Here is a 16,219-nt window from a genome sequence, read left to right as displayed (position 1 = left end):
GTGGTCAAAATAATTTACGCACTTAGCTCGGCAACTTTGTTTTGTCCCTCTTTTTATTTCCAAAATGTTGGGAGGTATGGTCCCTGCTCTGGTGAAGTTTACAATCTAAGGTCCATAAAATATTCACAAAACAGATACGGCCCAAGCCGGAATCAAACTCAGGGCCCCAGAGAGGCAAAGGAACTGCGCTACTGAGTCATTGCTCTGCCATCAAGTTTTCCATCACGAGTGTAATAGAAGGGACAAGTGGCAAAACATTATGAATCACACCCTGTAAGTTAACTGTTAGTAAGATGTAGAGAGTGATATTCTGAGACAATTTGCAATTGGTTTTAATTTTTTATTATTTAACGTTTTTGAGTTATTTAGCTTTTTATTCAGCAGCTCTCCTGTTGGCAATTTCAGCAATCTGGTTGCTAAGGTTCAAATTCCCCCAGCAACCATGCATTTTTTTGAATAAGAGACTGGAATATGAATAGGAAAGGGACTGAATAGAAAGATGAGGAATAAAAAGTAACAATAACAATACATGTGTAGCCTTACAGAGCATCTGTTTTTTAGATTGAAAGCTGGAAAGAGTCAGAAGAAAAATGCAAATAATTATAAAACTATGAAAAGTAAATAATGAAAACCAGTGGAAAAGTTGCTTAGAATTGGCCATTCTATTACATACTAAAAGTTGTAGGATTGCTAATTATATTCAGTTATCCTTCATGTCTTCCTTTTTATATTTTTTAAATGTTTTGCCTTCTTCTGAATCATTGGGGGTTTCTGACCTGTCTAAAAAAACATATATAAGAATATAAACAGTGGCTTAAAGGGGACCTGTCACCCAGACACAAAAATCTGTATAATAAAAGTCCTTTTCAAATTAAACATGAAATCCAATTTTTATTTATTATTAAACCATTCATAGCTGTTGTAAGCTCATTTAAACATCTCAGCTGTCAATCAAATATTGTCTGCCCCTCCTCTATGCCTTAGGCAATTACTTTCACTTTCCATTCAGCACTTCCTACATGTCACTGCTCTCCCCACATTCCCCCGTTCTCTTAACCATTTAATTGTGTAGCCAGGACATGGGGATGGACATCAGGTCCCCCATTCTGGTGCACAAACAAGATTCTGAGATGATACAAGACTTGTCTTAATAACAGTGTCCACAAAATGGCTCTTTCCTGCTTGTTATAATTATGAATTCCCAGATGGAAGGAAACAAGATTCAAATGATTTATATAGTGTAATTAAAGCTTATTTTGCTTCACTAATGTGATAAAATTGGATTTTGAATAATTTCTTTGGGCGACGGGTCCCCTTTAACTAGAGTGTGTCGGGCCCCCTGCAAAAAAATCTTTAAAGGGGCCCTGCGCACTTTGATCCCCATCCTCCCACCCACTTCCTGTCCTGCCTCTGCCCGCCCACATCCCTCCTCCCCACCTAATCCCGGCCCTGACTCCTCCCACTCCCGTCCAACTTGGGTCTCCCTTCCTCGTCGCAGGTAAGAGAGCGGCTGGGGAGGAGGGTTTTTCTATTAACTATAGAGGAAGCAAACCCCACTGTCCTGACCCTTCTGTTTCCCGGGCCCCCCTTCCTCTATCCAGTTACACCACTGGATATAAATATATACATATATTTATATAAATTAAAGGCTACAAATCTATTGTTATTGCTACTTATTACCCAGTTTTCTTGCCAGCCCTCTCCTATTCATATTCCACTCTCTTATTCAGATCAATGCATGGTTGCTAGGGGAATTTGGACCCTAGCAACCATATTGATAAACTTGCAAACTAGAGACCTGCTGAATAAAAAAAAATGAAAACCAATTGGAAATTGTCTCAGAATATTACTCTCTACATCTGTGATCCCCAACCAGTACTCACCAACCCCTTGGATGTTGCTCATAGTGGCCTCAAAGCAGGTGCTTATTTTTCAATTATTTTTCAATTCCTGAATTTCAGGCTTGGAGGCAAATTTAGTTGCATAAAAACCAGATGTACTGCCAAACAGAGCCTCCTTTAGACTGTCAATCCACATAGGGGCTACCCAATAGCCAATCATAGCCCATATTTGGTACCCCAGGAACTTTTTTTCATGCTTGTGTTGCTCCCCAACTGTTTTTTGGGGAGCTCATGGTTTAAAAAGGTTGGGGACCCCTGCTCTACATCACACTAAAAGCTAATTTGAAACCCCCTTTAATTAAGAACCTGATCAAAGTGTTATGATGTCATAAGTACCTTGTATGATGTCAGGTGGCAGCTGCACCAATCAGTACACAGAGCCAACTTCTCTCTTCCCCCCATGCTTCTCCTGACTTTGCTATACAGCACATTCCTCTCTCCTCCCTTCATTCCTCTCATTATTAATATCAACATTAGGAAATGCCGCTAAGCAATGAAGACTCATTAACTCCCCAGCTTCCCAGAACCCACATGTGTTTAGTTTCCCTTGCTGAGTGCCAGAAGGCTGGCTAAATAACAAAACCTCTAGAAAAGGGCCAGAAGTGCTAAACAAGAGGAGCTGGGGCAGAGTGAGATATAATAAGAGAGAAACGTATCACTGAGGCCCACGGCTATTCTCTATATTGAGGCTAAAAGGAAAATACAGCAGCACGGAGCACGGATTCCATCAATTTCTGATATGACCCAATTCTCCAGTTAACATTTGGCGAAACGCTGAACTCAAATTTGAGAATATTCCCAAAAACACTGAATTACCCCATAAAGTGTCACCTCCAGCTGCCAAGTGCTAGACAGTGATATGACTTTTATAGGGGTTGTTCATGTTTAAATTAACTTTTACTATGGCAGAGAGAGTAATATTCTCAGATAATTTGCCCTGTCAGGGGTGTTATAGCAGAGGGAAACCCCTGAGATGGAAAAGAGCCAGGGGTCATTCCTTTGTCATGGAAAGGACAGGGCTTGCAGGTAATTAGGGAGGCTTTGGGGAGTACATAAATTTAGCCTAATTGGGAAGTGGCCAGATAAAATCTGAGGCATGGCTGTGCAAACATGGGACTTAGGGCAGGACTTGACGACGCGATTGGAGCCAAAACGTTGCACGTGTTTTCATCCGACAGTCGGATAAATGTAGTTGTTACCTGCGATTTCTCCTTCACTTCCGTTTTCTTTAAAGCATCCGACACGTTGCATGCCTTTAGTCGCATTGCGACGTGTCGGCTCCAATCGCGTCGTCAAGTCCTGCCCTTATACAGATGTCTCCATGGGTTAATAAAATGAGCTGAAATGTGTGCATGGCTGCAGTGAAAGCAAACTGCTATCTCCTACTTACTGGGACTCAAACTCAGCTGTGCCTCCACCAGATGGTACCTCCCAGAATCCCAGAGTATTAGGGCTCTTACAGTCAAGTGTTTTTACCTGCACTCCCCTGCGTTCCGTTTTTCTGCGTTCAGCTGCAGGGGAACGCAGGGATAGACGCATTAAATTTTTTCCAATGGGGCTGTACTCACAGAAAAACGGAACGCAGGTAAAAACGCTCGTCAGTAAGAGCCCCTAGGGCTCTTACAGTCAAGTGTTTTTATCTGCGCTCCACTGCATTCCAGTTTCATGCGCTCAGCCACAGGGGAGCACAGGAGTAGACACACTGAATTCTTTTCAATGGGGCTGTACTCACACAGACGCATGTAAGCGCCAAACACAGGTTGGGACGCATGTTGCATTTTTCCTGCGTTCGATGCTTACATGCGTCTGTGTGAGTACAGCCCCATTGAAAAGAATTCAGTGTGTGTACTGCTGCGCTCCCCTGCGGCTAAGTGCATGAAACCGGAACGCAGAGGAGCGCAGATAAAAACGCTCGCCCTTCTAGACTACTAGATAATGGCCTGGGCATTTATTGAACCTTTTGTGCTTAGGGTTGCCACCTGCCCGGTAAAAACGCCGGTTGATCCCAATGTTATTAATAAGGAAAAAAGATAAATATATAGGAAGACCGGTATTTTTTTCCAGAAAAGGTGGCAACCCTATTTGTGCTCCCCAATGCCGTCTCCTCCTCCCCCGTGTGTCCGGTTTGTGTTCTTTTTCTTTATTTAAAGTTTATAATTAAGGTCCTAAAATAAAAGAATCTTTTTTTAGCCGGCAGCCGGAGGTTCACTTGTTCCGACGGGGAGGGTGGAACTGTGGATTTTGACTACAAGTCAGAGAAAGAACATGAAACAACAATATTTAAATAGTGAATAGTGAAAAAAAACACCCATACACTCCAAAGGGTGAAAAAATTGTCATGAGTCAAAAACATTGTTCCCTGCTGACTTCAATGCATTTGCCGAATTTTTTCGCCCTTTCAAACATTTTCGGCAAAGCAAAATGGGTCAGATTCGCCCATCACAATTTAATAGTCTGTTTTATACTGTCACACATCCCCTATATCTAACCCATGTCCTGGCTGCATTAAGCCTGAGGCATTGGAGTGGTAAAGCTGGATTCATGTGCCTACCTTGGTGGTGCCAATGTTTCCTCCAGAAATTCCTCTATCTTGTTCACATCCGTTTTCACTTCCCCATTGAAGGTCAGGAAAGGTGGGTGAGTCCCGGGGGCTAAGTTATGGAGGTCAGCTGGTTTTCTATACAGAAAAACACATTGGTTGAAAATTCAACTTTTTAAAAAAAAAAAATGACAGCCCTGGTGTCGGTGCCCACTATTATTAAAGAAAGTTCAAATGATGCAAGGTATGGGATCTAGTATCTGGCAACCCATTATCCAGTATATGCATACGGGAATGCTATTTCCCACCCCAGTTCTGTTTCAGCAAACAATTCTTACCCCCGTATGTAATAAAAGGCACTAAGTTTGCCCAGGAGCAGTAACCCCTAGCAGCCAATGAGATGTTCCTTTTAAACAGGTGACCTGTAAATGCTACCTGCTGATTGGTTGCTATGGGTCATTGATCCTGGGCAAACTTAGTGCCGTTTATTAGTGATGGGCCAATATATTCGCGGCAAATTTCCACATTTTGCTGCAGGCAATTAATTTGCGAAATCGCAGCGAAAATTGGCCGGCGACAAAATTCATTGACGCCAGCGACAATTTCCGATGCGGGAGACAATTTCAACACCGCCAACAAGTAAATGGACGCCCATTGACTGCATCAGAATTGACGCCAGCGTCCTTTGTGAAGGATTTGGACAATTACTGAACTGAATCCGAACCCTAATTTGCATACATTAGGGAAATAATGGGGAAAGAGAACCGTGTGCACAGTGCGCAGTTTGTGTGACGAAAAGTCACTTGATTTTTTGGGTTCAGTTCAGCAAGGCATTTGCCTGCTGAAAAAGGCCAAATCCAAAACCGAATCGATAAAAGAGAACTACTGTATGTGGCCTAATAATCAAGTAAATTTTCTTCTGGTATGGGACCTGTTATCCAGAATGCTCGGGACCAGGCGTTTTCTGGATAAGGGATCTTTCCATAATTTGGATCTTCATACCTTAAGGGCTAGTCCACACGGGGAGATAGCGACGCGTTTGCGGTCGCGGCGACAAAGCGCCGCGACAGTCGCCGCGACCGGCGCAGGCGACAGTTTTGTATGGGCGCCTATGTAAAAACGCCTGTGCTAACCACACGAGGCGATGCGCTTTTCAACAGTCGCCTGAAAATGCCTCGCCAGGTTAGCACAGGCGTTTTTACATAGGCGCCCATACAAAACTGTCGCCTGCGCCGGTCGCGGCGACTGTCGCTGCGCTTTGTCGCCGCGACCGCAAACGCGTCGCTATCTCCCCGTGTGGACTAGCCCTAAGTCTACTAGAAAATCATGTAAAGATTAAAGATTAAATAAACCCAATAGGCTGATTTTGCTTCCAATAAGGATAAATTATATCTTAGTTGGGGTCAAGTACAAGGTACTGTTTTATTATTACAGAGAAAAAGGAAATCATTGTTAAAAATGTGGATTATTTGTATAAAATGGAGTCTATGGGAGACAGGCATTCCGTAATTCTGAGCATTCTGGATAATGGGTTTCCGGATAACGGATTCCATACTTGTATACGATATATATATATATCCATGGCACTGGCACTCACAGGATTTATATAAAAGGCAAAAAGGTCAAAATAGTGAAAAACATTTATTTAAGGACAAATATGTGTATATATATATATATATATATATATATATATATATATATATATATATATATATATATATATATATATATATATATATAGTGAATAAAGTACCCCCTCTTGTCAAATATAAGGATATTATAAGTTACCGAGGAGTTTCATGACCATATATACAGGTCATGGAACTCCGAGGTAACTTCTAATATCCTCATATTTTGCAACTGGGGGTACTTTATTTATTATAATACACAAGTTTCAATGAGTCATGTGACAGAAATGACATCAGAACTCACCGTTTATAAGGATATAATTTACAAGATATTCATGGCTTTTGTGTATTATATATATATATATATATATATATATATATATATATATATATATATATATATATATATATATATATATATATATATATAGTGCTTGAGAGCACAGGCAGCACAGAGGAGGTAGTGGTGGTTTACACTTTACAGAACTGAATGTTACAGTTCCCCATTGCACTTGGATTATATGGGAAGGGGGAAAGCAAAGTCTCTGTACTCTGCAGGGGGGATATAGTTAATGTGTTTGGAATTGACACACAAGAAGTGTTATCGTGTAACTGACAGTTTATTAACTGTATGACTGATCTCTGCCAAAATATGAAGGAACTAAAGGGTCACTGAACTCTAGAATTTCCTTCTTTGGCTGTAATATTTTATATTTAATAATCATTTTAAGTAGGAATACGTACACTTGAAATCTAAGTATATGTTATGCAAGAGGGGTTGTTATTCTGCTACTTTGCCTGGTCTATAAATGATTATGCCCCTCGGTACAAACACTCCGCCAAACCCCCCCCCCCATTGACTAATCTTATGAGGGTATTATCACAATCTACAAGGGCTTTTGGGAGGAGATAAGGAAAGTTGTAGCTAGAAGAAAGAGAACAACTAAGTTTCTTGCAAAGCAGCCCATGTCTCAGCCCCCAGAAGTCACTTACCAGTCTACTAGACCAAATACCTGCCCCTAGAGTAGTTACCTACTAACCAAGATAATCTATTGGATTTCAAGACTATGCACCCCTCCTCAAGACCACATACCTGAGCCCTAAGACAAGTCCAGCCCCCAACACGACATACTAGAGACTAAGGCAAGTTGTCAATCCCCAACACCATGTACCAGTTCCCAAGACCATGTCTCTTACCCAAGACAAACTGCCAATTCAAAAGATCATGAGCCTGTCCATAATACCAACTGTCAGTTCCAAAGTCCACATGCCAGAGCCCATGGGTCAGTTGCCAGTCCTTAAAGCCGTCAGTTTTCTTACATGATACATACCTTTTCAGGTCTACCGTTGTAACGTTGAACACAACCCCTTTGAGCCAGAGGATCATAAACAGGCGCTGGGAGAAGGGGCAGTTCCCTATGCTCTCTCCATCGCTCCCAGCCTGAAAGAAATCAGAAACAATAGTCATAATCTTGCCAAATGTGCCCCGATAAATAGGTACCACCAGATTTAGCTGCCAGTTTAAACCAGATTTTGTATAACTTGTAAAATTTTTTTAAATGGGATCATATACTGTAGCAGGTCCAATGTAAAACAGTGTGAGGGCCCATTGTTTTGGGTCCAACCCAATTCTCCATGACAATAACTTACAGTGCCACCTGGTTGGCATGGTAACGGAAATGAATTGTCACTATTTGCCAAGAAGGAGAACAACCCAAGACTAAAACTAAATAACAAAACTAAGAGCAAAGTGGCAGGGCCGTTGATTTCATCCTGTAAAACAATGTATTGTAAGGTTTAAGTCTCTTTAAAGTGGATAAGTTAAAGTAGAATTGCTAAAAGAGAAATTGTACAAGTGTAGCAGCATATGATCAGGAAAGGGAGCACAAAGTGAGCAGTAAAAAGGAACCATTTAATGTGCAGACGGATGGGACGATCATAAAGCATGCAAGGAGATAGTGTTGCCATGACTTTTTTAATTTCGCATGGCTAACCGCCCCCATGGGCCATAAAGATAATAAATGCAGCTATAAAGTGTGCAGCTATAAAGTGTGCAAGAAAGAGGGAGTGGCAGTGCGAGTGCAAAGAAGGTGGTGTAAAGGAGTAAAAATACTGCACTGTGGGCAAAAATGTGGAAAATTGCACCCAAAATTGCACTTACATAGTTACAGAGTTACAGAGTTAAATCAGGTTTAATAAAGACAAAGTCCATCAAGTCCAACCCCTCCAAATGAAAACCCAGCATCCATACACACACCCCTCCCTACTTTCACATAAATTCTATATACCCATATCTATACTAACTATAGCGTTTAGTATCACAATAGCCAGGGCTGGATTTACATAGTGGGCGCCCCTAGGCCCACTGCCATTGGTCATCCCTGTCACCTACCTTTTCATCATCTGGACTGGAGCAATGGGGATTGGCGCATCGGAAATTTAAAAAATGATTGTATCTCCAGCGCATCCCCAGTGTTTTTGAACCAATATGGGTGTGGTTGGGCAGCATGCCGCCCCCTTAAAATTCTGCCACCCTAGGCCCGGGCCTAGGTGGCCTTTCCACAAATCCGGCCCTGACAATAGCCTTTGATATTATGTCTGTCCAAAAAATCATCCAAGTCCCTCTTATAGTCATTAACTGAATCAGCCATCACAACATCACCCGGCAGTGCATTCCACAACCTCACTGTCCTGACTGTGAAGAACCCCCTACGTTGCTTCAAATGAAACTTCTTTTCTTCTAGTCTAAAGGGGAGGCCTCTGGTACGGTGATCCACTTTATGGGTAAAAAGGTCCCCTGTTATTTGTCTATAATGTCCTCTAATATACTTGTAAAGTCTAATCATGTCCCCTCACAAGCGCCTTTTTTCCAGAGAAAACAACCCCAACCTTGTCAGTCTCCCCTCATAATTTAGGTCTTCCCTCCCTCTAACCAGTTTAGTTGCACTTAGTCTCTGCACTCTCTCCAGCTCATTTATATCCTGAGCGGATTTGATCGGTTTGTAGCAGAAAATAATGAGTTCAATTCGTCACTTTGATAAATAACCCCCTTAAACTGGGGGGGGGGGTCTATGTAGGTTAAGGGGGGTAGGGGTTTTTTAAGTTTAGGGTTCAATTCTCTTTTAAGGACTGGAGTCCAAAACTGCCCCCATACTCCAGATGAGGCCTCACCATTATTGGTTTTCAATTATGTTGAATAATTATGTTTTCATCCCTTGAGTTACTGCCCTTTTTTATACAAGACAGAACTTTGAGCCCTGTAGTGTATTTACTGAATTTGGAGAACTCTTGGGTGGGGGGCAGCCACATATTTACTTGTGTCCATCAGTAGTAGAAGATAGCGCTCATTCCTATGTTTTTATATTTAATTTGATGAATTTGCCAGGGTTGGACTGGGCGGCGGGACACTGGGAAATAAACCCAATGTGCCCGACTCTCATGTTCTGGCCCGGACCTGCTCCCTGCACTGCTGCTCTCCTGACCTCCCTCCCTGGCCCCAGTCACTGTCCCAACCTCCTTCCCTGGCCCCAATCACTGGCGACATGAAGGAAAAGGTATGCACCGGAGGTATGTAGGGGGTTCTAGCTGCCTGTAGGCCAGCTGGGCCCCCTAATCCATCATTGTTTGAGGCTCCTGCTCACAGTCGGAACTGCACATTCCCATGGTATGGGCTTCCAGAGTCACACAGAATGGAGCCACTGAAAGTTATACCTGCCCTGAAACACAAACTGGGCCTTAATAATTCATTTAAATTCCATTAGTAGGGCTTGCACCAGGCACCCAGGGCAGTGCTGCTCGCTGTGCCAGTTACTACAGACTACTACTCCATCCAGAGACGTGGTGGGTACAGACATGGTATGATGCACAAGAAGAAATGCATTTCTTAAAGGCTCACTAAACCCTAGAAGAAATATCCTTTATATAAAGGGGTTAGCAGCTGGTACTGCCGTGTGCATTAAAATTCATGTTTTCCATCATTTATAAAATTTTCTATTCCAGAAGAGGCAGAGATGTCCCCATACAATGAGTGAAGGTATAATAATCCTGATGGAGGGCAATCTAAAAGGGTCACAAAGCTGCTGCATAAACCCACAAGTACAGCAGCTCCATTACGCTCAAGATCTGGGAGCCTGAACACGTTCCCAGGGTTAGATTGGCCCGGCAGGACACTGGGAAAGAACCCAGTGGGCCTCGTTTTCCTACCCAGGCCGTCCCATCAGAGTTGAGGAGAAAGGAGATAAGGCTACAGGTGTAGATGCACATGCGTGTACTCTTTCTGGGGTTTGGGGGTGGAGCAGACATCAGGAGGCGGGCCCAGGAGCTTGTGACATGGGACCTTGAAGTCACACCCATGGTGGGCCTCTGATTCTCCAGTCTGTATACCAGTCACACTTCCAAGGCCACTATTTCGTTAGAATCTATAGGTGCTGTTCCATTCCTTAAAGGGGTTGTAAACCTGAAAATAAAACTTTGCCTAATTTAAAAAAATGCAAATTCTAAGCAACTTTCCAATAGGCATTCATTAGACATTGTGAGTGGTTTTAAAGATATATTTAAATGTAATTGCAACAGAAATCAATGTCCGTGAGTCCATTTCTCTACTCTGAAACAATGTTGCGGTTTTCTTCCTGTTACTCTGCAGCTTCTCTTACATTGTTTCAAACGACGATGCCACCAGGACAGGAAGTAGAATGGGACACACACATAAAGCTTTCAATATTAAATACATTTACATATTACTTTAAAACCACTGACAACGTGTAATAATGAATGTATATTGGGAAATTGCTTTAAATGATATTTTCTTCTATGAAGCAAAATTTTATTGTGTGCGTTTCACGTCCCTTTAACAAATGTAGTATGGCAGCTCCAACTGCATCCGTTAATGCAAATATATGTACAATCTACAGACAGTGCATGGCCACATGAAAATTTACAGCAAAATTATGTCAAAATTAAACATACTTAAAAACAGGGTATAGAGCTTCCCTTTAAAGGGGAAGTATCACCACTTATATTTTTTTCCAGACATTTTTGTCCAGTAAGAGTACGTTTAACTTATAGGGTGCCCAGTTCTGGTTGATGCTAAAAGCAAAGCATTGACAGTAGAGAAATTGTGTGTTACTTGCAATGCATGTTCTTAAAGGGAAACTAACACTATTTTGACATTAATGCTTTGGAACCCTAGCAAATTGGGATGGCAGTACTTCCAGTACTACAGACCCCTAATGTTCCAAGCCAAGTGACTCCAGAGAAATGGAAGTGAGCTTGCTGCCTGCTTTTCGCTACAGGATTGCCCAGCAACCCTCCTTCCTAAAATGCCCCTTAAAGGGACAGGATATGCTTTTCAGGCTGCTGAGCATTTTGGGTACATTCTGGAAGGACCACGTCCCATATTGATCTTTCCAATAACTCCTGCTAAAACCCATGCACACAATAGACTGTCAGTAGATGGATGCAAGACTATAATCTGCAACCCTGATATCCAATCTCATGTTTTTGAATTAAGCTTTCCATTCAGACAGGGAGCACAGAATGAAAGCTGTAACATAATATTCTGCCGAACAAACAAAGAGGAATTAGAGTCCAGAATATACACAGGGAACAAAGGACGTCATGTGCCGCTGGTTTTGCAGCACTGGGCTTTTTGTCTGCTGACAATTCGCCATAGACAATGTACAGGTATAAAATAATGCATTATCAATGGCTCTATATGATATACCTATAATGCACAAGGGAATATCTGTTGCCATGTTCATGTTTGTATCCAATTAAATGTGATTAATTATAATATTAAATGTGGCCTCTGTGTTTATTTCATTCACGAAGATGCCCCTATAACACCTCCTTAATATGCAATAAGAGTCAGCCTATGGCAGAACATTTGACGTAAAGGGCACCTGTTCGGTAAAAACGGTATCGCCAAACAAAAGTGCGGGGTAATAGACCCCGCATTCTGGTTGGGAATTTCAGTAGTTTATTTTTTTTAAAAATACCCAATGCCGGCTCTGCGCTACCCGCACTGGGAGGGTGTAAGCAGCCATATCCGGTCACTTGCATGCGCATAAGGCGCTCTATTAGGCTCTATTAGACGGCACCTTTGGTTGGGGATAACATTTTTTAACCAACAGGTGCTCTTTAAAGGGGTGGTTCACCTTTCAGTTAACTTTTAGTATGTTATAGAATGGCCATTTCTAAGCAACTTTTCAATTGGTCTTCATTATTTATTTTTATAGGTTTCTAATAATTTGCCTTTTTCTTCTGGCGCTCTTCCTGCTGTGTAAAGCTACAAATGTATTGTTATTGCTACTTTGTATTACTAATCATTCTATTCAAGTCCTCTCCTATTTATATCCCAATGCAGTATTGTCTCTTAGCAGTGATGACAACCCTATTGTCACAAAAAAAAAACAAACGTAAACATGAATGTCTGTAGAAAGTAATTGACGAGCACTCCAAACACCCGTAGAATTAAAAGAAGTGAACTTTTATTTTCAACTTATTAAAAACATCTATTCCCTGATGCGTTTCGTATGAACCGATACGTATTCATAGGTATTGGCCGCTAGAGTAGTAAAGGGCACTTAATAGCAAAGCTTATTGAATATGGACTGTTCGTGCCTCAATTAACGGCGTTCACTTTTCTTAAATATATAGTGAACTGAACCAAATTTAGCATAAACCCCATTGATAATGTAAACATGCATGTCTAACAAAGAAGACAGCAGACCCAGAGGCTGCAGGGAGACAAAAAGTAGCGAGGGTTCATCGTAGGCTCCTACTGGTGTTCAGATTCAGTATTAATTTGCATAATATACAGATAACAACTTTACTGGATATCACCCCTGGTGATTTTTGGCTGTGCCCTGGCTCTATCCAGATCACACCTACTCTGCACAGACCACACCCATTCGGCACAGACCACACCCACTCTGCCCAGACCACACCCATTATGTCCAGACCACACGCATTCTGCACAAACCACATGCTGTTTCACACAGTCAATGTCACATTCTGCCCAGCCCATGATCTCGCTCCATCATCCTGAAGTCTTGAAAGATAAAGAGAATAACCAAAAAAAGGTTTTGCTGTAGGAACCTTATGCCTTCCTCCACCAATTGCTCCCCTCTTTTTGCGCCCCTATCCATTGTGCCTCTCCCCCTAGTGACGACCCTGCCTGAAGTATCTACCATAGATACCTTTGTAAACAACAAAAGAAAACAACAGTAAATTTGAGAAAACAAATATAAATAGAAAGAAATTGGAAAAACCATTATTTGTCTATCATTTGTAAACAATGGGTTTTGTGAAGGTGAACTACAACTTTAATTTCTAAAGCATCTCTGTAGGAAAGCTCTATTTTCAGAAATGCACAAATCTAAGTGAAAAGGCTGTAAAAGTTCATTGTAAAGCAAACGCCATGCCTACTAGCTGTCAGCTGGTGGTACCCGGCTTGCAAGTACATGTAGATTAAGGGCAAGGCCAGCCAAGTGGTGCTCTTGAGAAGCGGAAGAAGGAAAGGTTTCAGGGACATCCAAGTGATAACTGGAGCTCATTCTAACACGAGCGTGCCAAATATGAGACATTGATATTAAATATAAATAACACATCTGGCCCGTGTCCCAGTCATGAGATTCTGGCTCGGCACAAGACGGGACATCTGAGCTTTTCATCCTCTTTATTGGCCTACAAGGCAAACAGGCGCTTTCCTTTTCATTAAAAATTGTGTCCGATTGTTCAAATAGCACTGGGGCTCTCTGGTGAGGGACCATTTTGAGTGAGGGCTTCCAAATCTTTTTTGCACTCGAAACATCTGCTGCAACATCTGATCCTGAGTGAGTCTCCTTAAGAATATTTTATCTCTGGTGATTAGAGGAGCAACAACACAAGAGCTTTCGCAGCAGGTAGTTTGTAGTTACAAAAGTTTTGACTGTTTGTTGTTGAACTAACCGGCAGTCCTAGAAGAAAGTACTTCATCTGCTGGAGATTTTAAATAAAAGTCTCCTTTTTCACTACATTTACTTGACCTTGAGTGTCCATCACCTTTTTGTTTCCTTGTGGCCAGTTACATCCCAGACAAAACACTGCCCACTTACACTAAGCCCTATTTTTAAGTTCCATGATTCTGAATTATCACCCAAAATATGGGACTATTGGGAGGTCTCTTTGGGAAGGATGTGTTCCGATTGGCCCAAGGCAGTGATCCCCAACCAGTAGCTCAAGAGCAATATGTTGTTCACCAACCCCTTGAACGTTGCTCCCAATGGCTTCGAAGCAGGTGCTTATTTTTGAATTCCTGGTTTAGAGGAAAGTCTAGTTGCATAAAAACCATATGTAGACTGCCAGTCTACATAGGGGCTACCAAGTGGCCAATCACAGCATTTATTTTGCACCACCCTGGAAGATTTTTCATGCGGTTCACTTGTTCAAAAGGTTGGGGATCCCTGGCCTAAGGGGTTCCCTAGTCTATAGAATGGATGGAATCCAACTCTAAGCAAGGAGTGGAAGTCCTAAAGGAGCCTAAAGCAGGAGGCATCTGTTAGGAGAAGCCTGGACCAAGGACAAGGAAAGGGACCCCAAGGGTGATGGCTTTGGTAAGTGTAAGTCTAATTTTGTCATAACACACACTGTGAGTGTGAGACAGTCAGGAGGTTCTTGGCTCCTCATAGCAGGGATAGTATACAATTAGAAGCAAGGACCCAAGTGAAACTCAACCCAGAGAAGCTTTGCAGTCACCAGCATATGATCATCAAATTATTTGGTACGCTGGGACTTGACAATCGTATATACCTCCATTTTTGTATCGTATGAGAAAGAAGGATCTATCTGCTAACCAGTGTTGGACTGGAGACCCTTGAGCCCACCTCATGGGCCACTGACCAGTCTCAGCACCGATAACATCCGCCACCACCCCAAATCTACCTGACACGAAATACCTACACCAACCTCTGAGAACAAACCCAGGATTCCTCCCGGTGCTCTGGTAGTCCAGTCCTGCAGCTAATCCTGTATAATCCTGTAATATACACATGAAATACCTTTGTTTCCTATATTTTTTTAAAGGAAATCTGTTCCTATTTTAAAAATACAGATTTGATCTGGATCTAGAAGATCCCAATTCACAAAAATGTTGTGCAAAGAGCATTAATAGAATAGTACAAATATACAAATTCGCAGGGCCATAAGATTAGCTGCCAGGAGCAATGTGAATCCACCCAGTTCAGCATTGTCACACAGACTGATCCTCCTTCTAGCGACTGCATTCTGTTCACTGTGTCTTATCTGCCCCTAAAGTCTGCACCCCGGCTTATCAGCTGTGCTCCCTCCCTCTTAACATCTCTAAAAACATTAACACAGATAACTACAATCTCCCATTGCAAGCACAGAAATGTCACTCTGCATCTTGCCCTCAGCAATATCAGCTGAGAAATCTACTATCAACCCCTGTATAATGTACAGCTGCATCAAAACCAAAATAAAAATATAAGGGATAGTGTACCCCCTACTGTAAATGATAAGGATATTAGAAGTCACTGAGGGGTTGTTCTGTGACCATATAAAGGCACAAGGCTGCAGGCTGAGTTATACAGGGAACTCTGAGTATCACTCATGTATTATAATGGATAATGTACCCCCTACTGTAAATGATAAGGATATTAGAAGTCACTGAGGGGTTGTTCTGTGACCATATAAAGGCACAAGGCTGCAGGCTGAGTTATACAGGGAACTCTGAGTATCACTCATGTATTATAAGGGCTAATGTACCCCCTACTGTAAATGATAAGGATATAAGAAGTCACTGAGGGGTTGTTCTGTGACCATATAAAGACACAAGGCTGCAGGCTGAGAGAACAATGTTCAACAAAAGGCATACAGATAAAAAGGAAATGTAACCTATTCATAAAAAGGCTTATGTTCTATTTATTCTCCTAAAAATAGCTCTGTGTTACTGTATTTACTCTTAGGCCTAGGCTATAGTTATAAAAAAGTACAGAATGATCACTAGGTTTCACCGATGTCAGGGAAGAATGACTCGGCTTGGGGTGAGCAGTATACACTTATGGTGCATGGGGTATTTTGTCCCCCTATGTGATACAGCAGATTTGTGGGCAACCCTGCAGGGGGGTTGGTTGACATATTTATAGTTTCTT

General features: G+C 42.0%; 1 protein-coding gene across 2 annotated transcripts in view; it reads right to left on the bottom strand.

The window, feature by feature from the left end:
- The window catches only part of clic5.S (chloride intracellular channel 5 S homeolog), a 75,745-nt gene that overhangs the window by 20,307 nt on the left and 39,219 nt on the right, over positions 1-16,219 (bottom strand). For both annotated transcript variants that reach the window (XM_041565091.1, XM_041565092.1), the window contains 2 exons: positions 7,400-7,509; positions 4,453-4,578 (listed from right to left, as the gene is read on the bottom strand). In XM_041565091.1, the coding sequence (XP_041421025.1) occupies positions 4,453-4,578; positions 7,400-7,509 (236 nt within the window). The remainder of the gene's footprint in view (positions 1-4,452; positions 4,579-7,399; positions 7,510-16,219) is intronic.

The sequence above is a fragment of the Xenopus laevis genome, chromosome 5S (assembly GCF_017654675.1).
Source record: "Xenopus laevis strain J_2021 chromosome 5S, Xenopus_laevis_v10.1, whole genome shotgun sequence".
Taxonomy (NCBI): Eukaryota; Metazoa; Chordata; class Amphibia; order Anura; family Pipidae; genus Xenopus; species Xenopus laevis.
The sequence above is the reverse complement of the archived record's forward strand: the minus strand, read 5'-3'. Positions and strand labels throughout refer to the sequence as shown.